This window comes from Rhineura floridana, chromosome 9 (genome assembly GCF_030035675.1).
Source record: "Rhineura floridana isolate rRhiFlo1 chromosome 9, rRhiFlo1.hap2, whole genome shotgun sequence".
Taxonomy (NCBI): domain Eukaryota; kingdom Metazoa; phylum Chordata; class Lepidosauria; order Squamata; family Rhineuridae; genus Rhineura; species Rhineura floridana.
Genome location: NC_084488.1, coordinates 53,736,898 through 53,750,350, shown reverse-complemented (window position 1 = coordinate 53,750,350; position 13,453 = coordinate 53,736,898). Strand labels below are relative to the sequence as shown.

At 41.1% G+C, this 13,453-nt stretch overlaps 1 protein-coding gene across 4 annotated transcripts in view; it reads left to right on the top strand.

Annotated features, from left to right (window-relative positions):
* The window catches only part of TLL1 (tolloid like 1), a 201,179-nt gene extending 195,928 nt beyond the window's left edge, over window positions 1-5,251 (top strand). For all 4 annotated transcript variants that reach the window (XM_061584205.1, XM_061584202.1, XM_061584203.1 and 1 more), the window contains one exon: window positions 3,327-5,251. In XM_061584205.1, the coding sequence (XP_061440189.1) occupies window positions 3,327-3,461 (135 nt within the window). In that variant the 3' untranslated portion in view covers window positions 3,462-5,251. The remainder of the gene's footprint in view (window positions 1-3,326) is intronic.
* The last annotated feature ends 8,202 nt before the right edge of the window (window positions 5,252-13,453 follow it).

The following is a 13,453-nucleotide window of genomic DNA, read 5'->3' as shown; positions in this document are numbered from 1 at the left end:
TCTTTGAGAAAAGACTTTGAAAGCTTGTGTTTTGTAAAATGTACATAAAGGGACGTACTGAACTTCAGCCAATGTTTTGGTCTTTGTAACCTAAGTGTTCACTGAAGTTAACAAAATTAAGTAATATCTGTTTTGACAAGGCTGCTTTTATTCTTCAAGTGAAGTGAGAAAAAGTGAAGTGAGAAAAGTGAAACAGTAATATAGAGGAGCCACAATTTTAGAAAATTTAGAATTTTAGAAAATCATTCTATTTCTAATATTTCAATTATATTCTAATAATTCAAGTTTCAATTCAATTCTAATAATTCAAGTTTAGAAAATCATTCTGTTTCTAATAATTGAATTGTATGTTAGAAGTGCCTCAATGGATGACTGACTAAACTTTTAAAATGGTTAAAGAAAGAAGGAAAACAAAAGCAAAAGGAGATAGAAACATGGTCAGAACCCTAAATGCAATAATACAGCGTTTAGTATGTAGGGACAAAGAGAACTATTACAATAGTTATTGTATAGAAATAGAAGAGGACAAAAAAAGGGTAGAACAAGAGCCCTATTCCAAAAGATTAGAGAAATTAAAGGGAAATTCAAACCAAGAGTAGGGATGTCGAATAATATCTGACCAAGATAAAATAAAAGAAAGATGGAAGCAATACACTGAAGAACTATATAAAACATGCAAGGATGACAGATTCATTCACGGAGGAACCATATGATGAAGAACCAGAAATTGTAGAATGTGAGGTGAAAGCTGCTCTTAAAATATTTGGAAGAAACAAGGAACAGATGGCATACCAACAGAGTTGCTACAAGTTACTGAGACGGAATCTGTCCAAATTTTGACAACAATTTGTCAACAAATATGGAAAACTAAACAATGTCCCACAGACTGGAAAAAGTCAATATATATCCCAATTCCAAAGAAAGGGGATCCCAGGGAATACAGTAATTATCGAACTATTGCCTTAATATCCCATGCAAGTAAAGTAATGCTCAAGATTCTACAATAAAGGCTCTTACCATATATGGAGCGAGACATGCCAGACGTCCAAGCTGGATTTAGAAAGGGAAGAGGTATCAGAGATCATATCGCAAACATATGTTGGATAATGGAATGGACCATGGAATTTCAGAAGAAAATCACCCTGTGCTTTATAGGTTACATCAAAGCCTTTGATTGTGTAGATCATGAAAAACTATGGAATGCTTTAAAAGAAATCTGATTGTCCTGATGCGCAACCTATACTCTGGACAAGAGGCTACTGTAAGGACAGAATATGGAGAAACCGATTGGTTCTCCATCGGAAAGGGTGTGAGATAGGGGTGTATTTTATCACCGTATTTGTTTAATCTATATGCAGAACATATCCTATCGAAAGCGGGATTGGTCCAAGATGAAGGAGGTGTGAAAACTGGAAGGAGAAATATCAATAATTTAAGATACGCAACTGTAAAGTTGACAATCAGGATACTGAACTTGTCAAGGATCAATACCTCGGCACAGTCATTAACCAAAATGGAGACAATAATCAAGAAATCAGAAGGCTAAGACTGGGGAGGGCAGCTATGAGAGAACTAGAAAAGGTCCTCAAATGCAAAGATGTATCACTGAACACTAAAGTCAGGATCATTCAGTCCATGGTATTTCCGATCTCTATGTATGGATGTGAAAGTTGGACAGTGAAAAAAGCAGATAAGAGAGAAATCAACTCATTTGAAATGTGGTGTTGGAGTAGAGCTTTGCACATACCATGGACTGCAATAAAGACAAACAATTGGGTATTAGAGCAAATTAAGCCAAAACTATCATTAGAAGCTAAAATGATGAAACTGAGGTTATCTTACTTTGGGTGCATAATGAGAAGACGATTCACTAGAAAAGACAATAATGCTGGGGAAAACAGAAGGGAATAGAAAAAGAGGCAGACCAAACAAGAGATGGCTTGATTCCATAAAGGAAGCCACAGACCTGAACTAACAAAATCTGTACAGGGTGGTTTATGACAGATGCTATTGGAGGTCAGTGATTCATAGAGTCGCCATAAGTCGTAATCGACTTGAAGGCACCTAACAACAACAAATGTTAGAGGTGAAGTCTGAAAGATAAATACAAGACAAGATATACCTACTCTCATGCTGGCTTTGTGATAACCATCTAGTTCATTTAATGTTTAATCAATACTAAATTCATTATTTCCTCCCTGAACTTCCTTGTAAAGAAATATGGAACTTTTCTGAGAGATTAACATAATGCTTTCATGCATGAATTTTCCATCCTAAGAAGAATTTTGACTCCTGATATGAGTTAGTTTAGTTAAAGTGGAGAACCATAGCAAAGAGAAACTGAACAGAGCAAAGAACCTTTTCCTTAGGTGTAATTGAGAGAAGAGTGTTGCATGTACCATAGGCCCTGTGGGCAGTTCTATATAGTGGTAGGCACCTGAACTTTTAAACTATAATCATATTGTAGCATGGTACTTGGGCAAGATAGAGTAAGTGTCCCATCCATCAGTAACAGAGTCTGGAGTGCACAGTGCATAGACATGGATGTAGGAACAACATCTGAAGCAAGTGATGACAGTCATACAGAAACACTGTTGAATAGGATGCTGAAAAGATCTTTGCGGAAGGCACATGGTATAAAAGGGAGGGAATTTAATTAAATGTAAGGGTAGTATGTTGAATGAAAATCTGTTAAAGGGAAATATTTTTCCTACTGAATCAATAGCTAGAAGGACATCCAAACAGGCAGACAGAGACTACCATGTGAACAACAACAACAACAAAAAGCACAAAGTACATAGATTCCCATGCGTTTTTCCTTCAGCTCAAAGCAGCCTGCAGGAGGCTGACTTTCAGAAGAAGTGAGATAGCTGGAGAGAGTGGCTTAATTCTTTCCCTCTTGTCATTTTTCAGCTCAGAGTTCCCAAGCTGCTGTTGTCACACAGTGGGAAAGATGCAGGGTCCTATATTTTCACCACTGAACAGACAAGCAACCTGAGGAGAGCAATTCCGAGCTGGAACATGACAGGAGGTGTAAGGGTTTAGCAGCCTCTCCCCACCCATTCTTCTTCCACTCAGATGCAGCCTGGTTCCAAGCTGCCTTAGCTTAAAAAAACACAGAGGAAAGAATTACAAAGCTCTGCTTAGTGTGTAGTTTGAACCTCAGAATCAAGCCTCCTCCCAAAACAGTGTTCACTGTTGAAAGCAAAACAAGCGTCAATGGCCATGGGGGTCTTTTATTGGGAAGGGAAGACAGTAGTGTTAATTGTTGCAGCATACTTAATTGTTTTCATGGTGGTAATCTTTTCCCCCCTCTTCACTTGCAGCCACAAGAAGAAATTTATTCAGCAAGTGATTCTATTTTACTTCATTTTCACACGGACGATACAATCAACAAGAAAGGATTCCATATACGATACAAAAGTATAAAACATCAAGACAATGTTCACACCAAAAAATAACAGAAGGTCTCTTAGACCACAAAATGAGACAGAGAGAGTGATGGTTATGGAAAGAGGTTGCGTTTTAAAAAACAGACATTCTTAATAAGCAAACATTTTTACACCACGAGTTCAAACTGAAGGAAACCTGAAACATCTCAGGAACAAACATTATGGTGATAAGGTGTGGTCTCGTGTGGCTGTCTCTGCAACGCTGGCAAAGGAGCATTGCATACTTCCAGGGAGACTAAAAGAGCTTTATTCACAGCTTGACAAATGTCATTGTTGCCTGCACACTCAACCAGTTAGATTCAGGGGAAGTTACCCTGCAGACTTTTGACAATTGACTGGTGTCCAGGAGGAGGGGAAATGCCTACCTTCTGCAGGTCATGCACGCCAAAATGCTGTCCTTATATTTTTCTTATTTTAATTGCTTTGGTGGTGTATCCAGGATACAATGAATACAAAGAAAAGTCAGGAAAGTGGGGAGGGAGATCTTCTGAGATCATTTTATACTCATAATTCATCTGTCCCATCCATATAATAATGTCATGAAAACTGGAAAACTACATCTGCAAATGCATTGGATCTTTAGAGAATTTTGATTATAGCAACATATTGGAATGTCTGAAGTGTTTTACATTCATCATAATTATGAGTACATCCAGACTTTGGAGACTATCAGTTACTGAGAATACTGAGTTTATTATTCCCAAAAGACTCTGTACCTGCTGATCTCTTAAATTTTTACACTAAGTTCTTCATGAAAATGAGTCTTTTACAAGCATGCCACCGAAGTTTATCCAATAAATAACATAAGTAATCAGGACCAGAATAATCAGAAACACCAGTTATGGATTTCATTTCAGCAGTAATGAGCTGCTAATCAGCATGGCCTTTAAAATGTTTGTGAATAATTTAATTTTAATTTTTAATTTTAATCCAATAAAAAATGGGGGGAAAAGTGGTTTCCAAAAGCCAGGTTTCTCAGCAATTGAAAAAAGGGGGGAGGGTTGTTTTCTGGAAATATGACTTTGTGGTGGTAAAGATCATTTCTATGGTGCTATTCCACGAACATTAGAAAACAACCACAACGCAAGATATTTTAGAACTTTTGAGCCAACAATCTGCAGATGATGAATGTCTCACTAGGCCTGGTTGCATCTTAAAAACAGACTTTCGAAGCATGTGAAAAAGAGAATTGCAACGGCAGCACTAGCCCTGTGGAAGAACTACTACTATTGCCTTAGAATTCTTGCACATGATCATACAGATCTTTCTGTAGATACATCTGATTTGATAAAGAACTTGACAATTTGAATATTTTAAATGTGTGTTCACAAAAGTGATCCGCAAGTAAATTCCCATCTGCAGAGCAAGATCATCAATTGTAAATACAATGGACTTCTTTTTGATGTAGAAATATGTTACTTTTAGAAGAAACAATTGTATGTGCTTTAGGACATACATAGTTTTAGTCACAGTGTATATGCATCATGTAAGTATGTATGAATGAGTGCTTTCAAAGAGTGAGAAGTGTTGTGTATGGATGGACAGGTAAATTGTATTTCATGTGCCAAGTTCAACCAGATTCTGGACTGACTGTAGCAACTTCCTTTAAAGGTTTCATAAGCAGGACTTCAATAAAGAATCAAGAGCTAATGAAACGTTACGTTTCATTTAAAATAAATATTTTGATATTATTTGATATTGGTTGCTACTCAGCTTAGTTTTCGTTTCCTTACCACAAGCATACACTGGCATTAATTTTTTTTAATAATAATAATAAAATAAAACTAAGCATGTGTGGATCTCATTGTATGTTGTTTCTATATCATTCCTTTCATCTTCCAAATGACATAAAGCTTTTGCCACCCTTTCAAATAATTATTTAGGGTGTGGGCAACAGTCCTATCATAGCACTGAATATGGTTCTTGCATTAAAGGGATAGCAGATGTTTGAAGCTTGAAGAGGTTGAGGCCAAGCTGAACTTCACTCTGCAGAAAATAGTGCAGTGTCAGGTATATCTTTGAGTCTTGAAGGAAGGGAAGACTTGAGTTAAGTAGCCAGATAAGACCTGTTCTACAGGACAGCTCTATAGTGGCTGCAAATGTAGTGCAGGTTCTGTCTCCTATGGAGACAGGGCCAAGTGTGAGGCAAATGCAGTTTTGCCACTCTCGTGCTCACTGTAACATATTGCATAGCTGGCATATATCATATTTAATTTATTCCCCTCTCTTAACACAAATGGAAATGGAAATGGACTGCCTTCAAGTCGATTGACAGAATAGCACTTCTCAAATATCACATCACTATACTTTTCTCTAAATTACATTTGAAGATCTACTTGAAAGATGCAGGGGATACAAGTTGTACATAAATATTTTTTTAATGTCACTACAAATTACATAGCTCTGGGGTACCATGATGTCATTATGTTCACTTTGGAATCGTTTCCTTGGATCATACGGTGAAGAAGCCTTTTCAAGTGAAGATAAAAATAGTGCATAAGCAGCAGCAATTTAAGAATGATTGTATGAACAGACACAAATATGCACAAAAGAGTGAAAGACAGGTTTATTTGTTTGTTTTGCATACTCTTTCACACATTCCTGAAATGGCAACTTTCAAAATCCAACCTCATGAAAATTCAGCACAGCATTACTAAAATCTGAATTATTTTGGCTGATGTGGTTAAACCATTTGCATATGGAGAACCCAAGCTCATTCTTCAGGGTTCAGCTAGACAATCTTTAGAGCCAAACATTCTTATTCTGAGCACAGTACATTTTTTTAATCACAAACATTGTTAGTTTATTGAGCAGTATTTATTAAGGACAGGCATGGAATTGGATTTCTCTTGGGATTGTTATTATCAGGGTTGACACTAGGCATGAGTGGGCCCTTGGGCCACAGCTGGCACCAGACTTCAGGGGGCCCTTGGCAGAGAGTTATTGATAGCCCCCTGTATGATACAATCAACCACACATTTTTTCTTCTTTCACTGCTGCTCCAGTGGGGGCCACCAACACTACTTACCATCCTTCTTGCTGGGCTGTGTTTTAACAGTGGGCAGACAGTGATGACCCCAGCCTTCCGCCATCTTAATTTACCCACAGTGCAATGCCTCAGCCTATAGATTTTGTAGGCTGAGGTGTCGTTCCCTCCATGAGATCCTGTGGAATCTCACTAGAGCCTAGCGCTCTTACAAGTTTCAGTAGGGTTCCTCCCATCTCACCAGGGCCAGCTGTGCAAACCCCACAGCTGGGTCCGCGTGTGCAGCAGCATCCGGAACTTTGTCTGTGGGGTATACAACCCTAAAACAGACTAGATGGTTATCACAAAGATGCAGACAGAGCAGTAAAATAAGGCCAAGACCTATCTCAGAGCTCTGGCTGCGTCTTCTGGGAGAAAGTAGGCCTAGCTGCCTGCTGCCTCCCCATCTCCTCCAGTATGATCAATCCCATAGTGATTCTGCATGGTAAGGGAGATGCTGTGCAAGTAGCTTTCCTAAAAAATAGTCACTTGCTCAGCATCACCAGTGCAGAATCACGCACCACTGATCAGCTGTTCAGTGGAGGGGTGGATTCTGCATGGTGCAGGTGATGCTCTGCTAATGGCTTTCCTTTAGAAAAGCCATTTGTGGAGCATCACCAGCACAGGATCGTCCCCTCTGCCAATCAGTTGTTCAGTGGCGGGGGCAATTCTGCAGGGTGCTGCAATGCCTCCCCCCCCCAATTAATGCCTCCACTGAGACATTGATAGTGGGGGGGGAGAACATTGCATAACCCTGCAGAATTGACCCCCATCTCGGGCCTGGGGAGGAGAAGATGCAAGTTCTCCTTTCCCTGCTCCTCTCCCTGCTACACTTTTAATTAGGGTTTTAACAACCTAATTGAACAGTAGCCCTGCCCCAAAAAGTATTTGGGAGTGAATCGAAGATGGGGCAGCGGGGATGTCCCGAAGTCAATCCAGGATGGATTGGCGTGATGTCCACCTGGATTAGAGCCACTGTGCACAGCCCTAGCATGATGCTTATGTATAGTGCAGTAACAAAATTGTGGTATATGTATTCACAATACATAGAGGGTGTTACAAGGTAAAGTTTTAGTTTGCTCATACAGGAATATTTAGCATTTATGCATTTGTTTACGCTGCTTAGTTGTTTTGCTACTATCTTGAAAGTTTTTCATTTGTGTCTCCTGATTATTTACTTGAACAAGAATGCTGACATAACACTTTCTTTAAATGTCTCTAGCATCTGGTAATTAGAGATATAGGGTGGTACCCAGGGCCGGCCCCAGGCATGCCGGGGCCCTTGGGCATCAGCTTTCCCCAGGCCCTGGTGTGTGTGTGTGCACGTGGGCGCCCATGCACATGGCCCCCCATGCCACCACCTACTTGTCGCCTGTCTTTTAGCATTGTCATTAACCAAGATGGAGGCCACGGTTTCCCTAAGGGGATGAAGCCTCTGCCGCCATCTTGGTTGGTGGTACGCGTGTATGCTACTCGCATGCATCAACCAAGATGGCCACAAGGGCTTCAGCACCTTAGGGAAACCTCGGCCGCCATCTTCATTAAGGGCAATGCTAAAAGGCAGGAGACAGGTAGGTGGCACGAGAGAATGGCAGGCAGGTGGGAAGCAGATCATGGAAGGTGAGTGGAGGGGCCCCTCAGGGACCCCTGTAGCTCCAGGGGCCCTCGGGCCAGTGCCCCACCTGACCATCCTTTAGAACCGGCCCTGATGGTACCCAATGGACCCTCCAGAGCAGATTTTGTGAGTGTGCAGGGGAAGAGAGGAAATGGAAGTCCTGTTGCACCAGCAAAACTAAGTGCTCAAAGCATTGGACATAACCATAATGTCTATTAAGCATGGAGACTGCACTCCAGACTATCCTAGTACAGGAGCCACAAACCCTGCTTTTGAACACTGGCAGAGTGAAAAAAGTCTCAGCTTATTATAAACAATGTCAGAAAGCCTGTGCTTTGAGCTCTCCAGACTCCAACACTATGCAATGACAATGTGCAAAAGCAATAAGCACCTCATAAAGAAGGGGTTTGGGGCAAGAATTATGGGACAGGGGGAATGGGCATGCCATACTGAACCTCCTTAGCACTACAGGGGGAGGGCAATTGGCCAGGAACAAGTGGTGGTGGCGGCAGCAGCCTGGGCAGGAGACAGGTAAACACCCTAAGTGTGGAGGCAGACTATTGCACTATGTGGAGCTGATGGCAGCACTGTTTGTCGAGGGGGATGTGGAGATGCAGGCCGTGGCAGGGGCAGTAACACAGCACAGAAACAGGCACAGAGCATTAACAGGCCAATGGGGGCCAGTCCATGCCAATGCCTGGAGGCACTGGGGAATTGCAGGGCAGGTGGCAAGGGGAGTGGGGTACCTGGGGGGATGCCTGGAGGCATTTTCAAATGCATTTATGAGTGTATATGTTGCGGAGTCGTTCTCTTTCTCTCTCTCTCTCTGTGTGTGTGTGTGTGTGTGTGTTTGAGAGAGAGAGAGAGAGAGAGAGAATGTGTTTGAGGGTGCCGGTGTGTGTGTGAGTTTGGGGGTGACTGGGAGTGTTTAGTGTGTATGTTTGGGGGTGCTGGAGGTTGGTGAGCAAAGTGAGCAGGGGAGCAGAGCCCCCCCAGTATATATATTTGTTTTAGTTATGAATGTTGATTACCACCATTACCCCTTATTGTCTACAGCTGCTTTTCTAATGCTAATAGCTTTAATATGTGCAGTTGTGGGATTTGTTTGTTCCTTTTTGTCTTCGTTCATATTTAAGAAAGACAGAGACGGCTATGAAATATAGGGGCAATTAAACTCATCATAAAATTGTTCTGTACTGGTTCTGAAACAACCTTTTAACATATCAAGAGTCTACAAATTACCCTTAGCTACATCTCCACCCATGCTTGAGTTATGTTTTGTCATGATCCATTTAAGTAAAATTCCACATGAGATCCATTCCTTGTTTTTGACTGCACTGTTTTCCCATTAGAAATACCTCTGAGCAATATGACATCTTCTTTGCAGCTGCACTTAATCCTCCAAAAGGCAGTGTTGGCTGGTGGCAAAAGAATATACCAAAATAAAAAAATTAAAAAGTGCATGACTGCACAGTGGATTATTGCAAATATTACTTGGCTTTACTGCTTCTCTTGTACTTTGAAGTATATATTTTCTGTGCTACAAATTTCTGTTTAGCTCAAAATATTTTTATTGTTATTTAAATAGTTTTCCTTGCATTGTCTCCAATGGGAGGGAAATGACATATTCCAACTGCAAGGCTGGTGGATGTATTGTCTCATTTGGGGGATGTATCAGGGACTGAGAAAGGTATGGATTCCTTGGCTTCTCCTGCTCTTCCCCTGTATATCCCATGTCAGCCTCTAGTGACATCAGAGCTCCAACAATGGTGACACAAGGACTATGGAGTCTTCCATTGTGGTGGGGAAAGGCCCTCTGAGATTGGATCTCCCTCTCCAAAATGGACCTCCCCATCCTTGGAAGGTGAGATTGATGTATTCAGTTCAAGGCTATGACCTGTAATGTGCATATACAATCATTGAAGTACATCTCATGAAAACCCATGCTTAATTCTTGTCAAAAATTTCATGCCAAAAATTTAATATTGTATGTTCCTTAATTCATAAAAATGCTCAAAAAGCTTAGATCACCGGGATTGGATATGGGATGCCCATGTTAAAATTTCAGAAGGTGGTTGATTTGATTAATCAACCAGAATATTTTGGATATACCTGAGAAATGTAAAATTATGTCATGTATTTTGTTCTCCTTAACCCTGATCAGACTGTGAATGAGGGTAGTAGCGTTGTAGGATAAAAGGACTTATAAATAGTGGATAGTGCTCAAAATTAAGGCAATATCTAAAGGTACCTCATCTCATCTATGTAGTCTACTTAATCGTTTGCATCTTGGACTACCTTCCAGGCTTCTACTGTCCAAGATTTTCTGGCAATTTTGCACAAATAGAGAAACATCCTTGATCTGCAAAGCTGGTTTTGAATGAGACCAAGTACATATAATGTTAAGGACTTGTGTAATATCAAATACTTTTTCACTGTTAATTCAACAAATATTCAACACTATATAAAAGAGCATGCATAGCAAAAATAATTAAAAATCTGTACATGGAGTGGTGCAGCCCAAAATATAGGAGTTACAGTGGAATTTAGGAAATCAGTGTTGAGTGTCTTTTAGAAATAAATTACATATTTACAAATCTGTCAAGACATTTACATTTATTTTCAGATACTAAATTATAGCCAGCTCTGAACAAGGTTCTCATTGCCTAGCAAAATGGTTTATGAGGATCTGGAGAGTATTAATAGTGAAAAAACTTAAGAATATTAAGAATTGTCTACTCAGAATGGTTGATGTCTCCAAAATGTTGAGGGAAATCAGACATGGTCAAATCATGCCAAAATGACAAATAAATCTGTTTCTTAAATATGCTGTAGACCACAGAGTATTATCTCTCCCTCCCTCCCTCCCTCTTTCCAAATGTAAGACTCCCTTTTGAAATACTGCATGTGTGACTTTTCAGAGTTGTTTTTTTTAAGGCAACTATTATGAGTTTTTTTGACATAAAAATAACTCAGACCTTCTTTCAATACTGATATTCCATTCATTGTTTGTGTTTTAAAGATTTGATGATGTATTTCCAGGAATAAGAATGGATTTGGGACACTTCACAATATATGGAACCCTGGAAACTTTGATGTAAACTGATATGGTCCAACTGACTTCATTGGAGCAAATAACCACACTGACTTATACATAGTTTTGTTGGGAATGACTTACTTCCAGGGGTGAAGTCATCTGGGGTCTTGGGGGGGTATCTTAGACCCCTTACTTTTTTGGGAGCAGGGTCCCAACAGGGTCCCTATGTCTCCAGTGTCTTATGAGTCAATCAGCATGGAAAGGGAATGTGTTGTTGTTGTTCAGATATATTAGTCATTTGGTTCCCAAATGACTTATTTTTTATTTTTTTTATTTATTGAATTTCTTAGTCACCCATCTGGCTGGCTATCCAGCCACTCTGGGCGATGTACAAAATAAACATACAAAGACAATAAGCATTAAAAATCTGGAAAACTTACACAATGTTAAAACAAAAACAAATAAAACACACTATAAAAATATAACAATAAACAACAAAACAGTAGTAATAGCACCCCCACACAGCCACAGGAAGGTTTGGCAGCATATTAAAACAAATCATCATCTCAATCCATCAAATGCCTGAGAGAAAAGGTACGTCTTTAGCTGGCACTGAAAAGATGTCAATGAAGGAGCCAGGCGGACCTCACTGGGCAGCATATTCCACAGATGGGGAGCCACAACTGAAGAGGCCCTCTCTTGTCACCACCGTCTGAGGCTCCCTCAGAGGGGGGACTAGGAGAAGGGCCTCAGAAGAAGCTCTGAGGCAGTGGTTCCCAATCTGCAAGCCGTGACCCCTGGGGGGGCACATAGTAAATCCAGAGGGGCCGCAAACAGTAAAGAAATGGATTACTTTTTTTTTAAGTCTTCATTCGCTGGGCACTGTCTGCTCCCCACTGCCACTGCAGACGACACCTCCCCCTTGTTCCAAATGAGACGGGAGTTTTGCTGAAGCACCAGAACATCTTTCAGATGTGCTGAAGGCAGGCATCTCCCTATAAAACATGTGGAAGATGCCAAAGGAGGCTGAGAGTGGAGCTACCAGGAAGAAGAGGGGATTACTATCACTGACTCCCATCTCCTCGCACTGCTGCTGCTGAAGATACCCTTACTCAGAATAAGAGAGGGCTTTTCATGAAGCAAAAAGAAGCAAGGCTACAAGGAAAGGCTACTTTCCCCCTTCCTTCCTGGCAGCCAGCCTGCCTGCTCTTCTTGGCTCCCGATTCACTGCCATCTTCTTTTAAAAATTATTCTTATTTGCAAGGCCAAGACGGAGCAAAGGAGCAGTGAGGAAGCTCAGGACTTGCTTGCCCCCATCTCTGAGGATAAGTGTGTGTGCCAGCATCCCCCTTTCTTCCACCTACATTCTGCCCCCCCAATCTCTCTCTCCAAGATGCTGCGGCAGTTGAGGGCTTCTCCCCTCACATGTGCTCAAATGCATGCACACCTGCAGATGCTTGCAGGAGGGGAAGGTGTGTTTCTGTGTGTGCATGTGCTGATCCACATCTGCTCCACTCTCATCAAGTGAATGCTAACCAAGTCATCAGTTCTGATGATCATCAGATTGTTATCCTACACTTTCTGATGCAATATTCCATCACTTTTCTATCCACAAAACTCTGATATGGAAAAGTGACTGGAAAATTGCACTGGAAAGTGCAGGCTAACAGCCACTCACTGGCAATGTTGTATAACCACCGCATGAACTTATCAGAATGAATGCTCAATAAACAGCTAATGTCATATAGTCGCCGCATACTTGTGGAAAAATATCAACATGAATGCTGAACAAACAGCTGGTCTGGAAGTTCCCTACGACACAGGGTGCTTCTTTACTGTCGCTATTTTCAGGTGAGATTCAATCACATACCGGCAAATTTAGGTTGTGCAATTAAAGCAGATGACAAACCCACTTATCTCCAAAAGCTGACTTTTTGTGATTAGGGGAAAATGCACTGGAAAGTGTGGGATAACACTTGCTTGACACAATATCATATAACCTCCCCACAAACTTTGTCTTAATATTTAATAAAAATGTAAGATGTTACGCAGTCATGATGTCATGCACGTCAGGGGTGCAGCACAGCAGCAGAGCAGCAAGACACAAAGATGGTTGACTGGGTGTAGAGTGTCTGGGACGGCATGGGTTGCAGCACAACAGCCAAAGCAAGTGGGTTGGGGTGAGGACTGTAGTTGCCTAGGGGCGCAGTAGTGAGCGAATGGGAGGTATGCAGGGGGAATGTGGGGTATGTGGTCGCAGTAGCAGCCCCAGCCTGGGTGATAAGTGAGTGGGTGGGAGGCTGGCAGCAGTGGTGGTACAACAG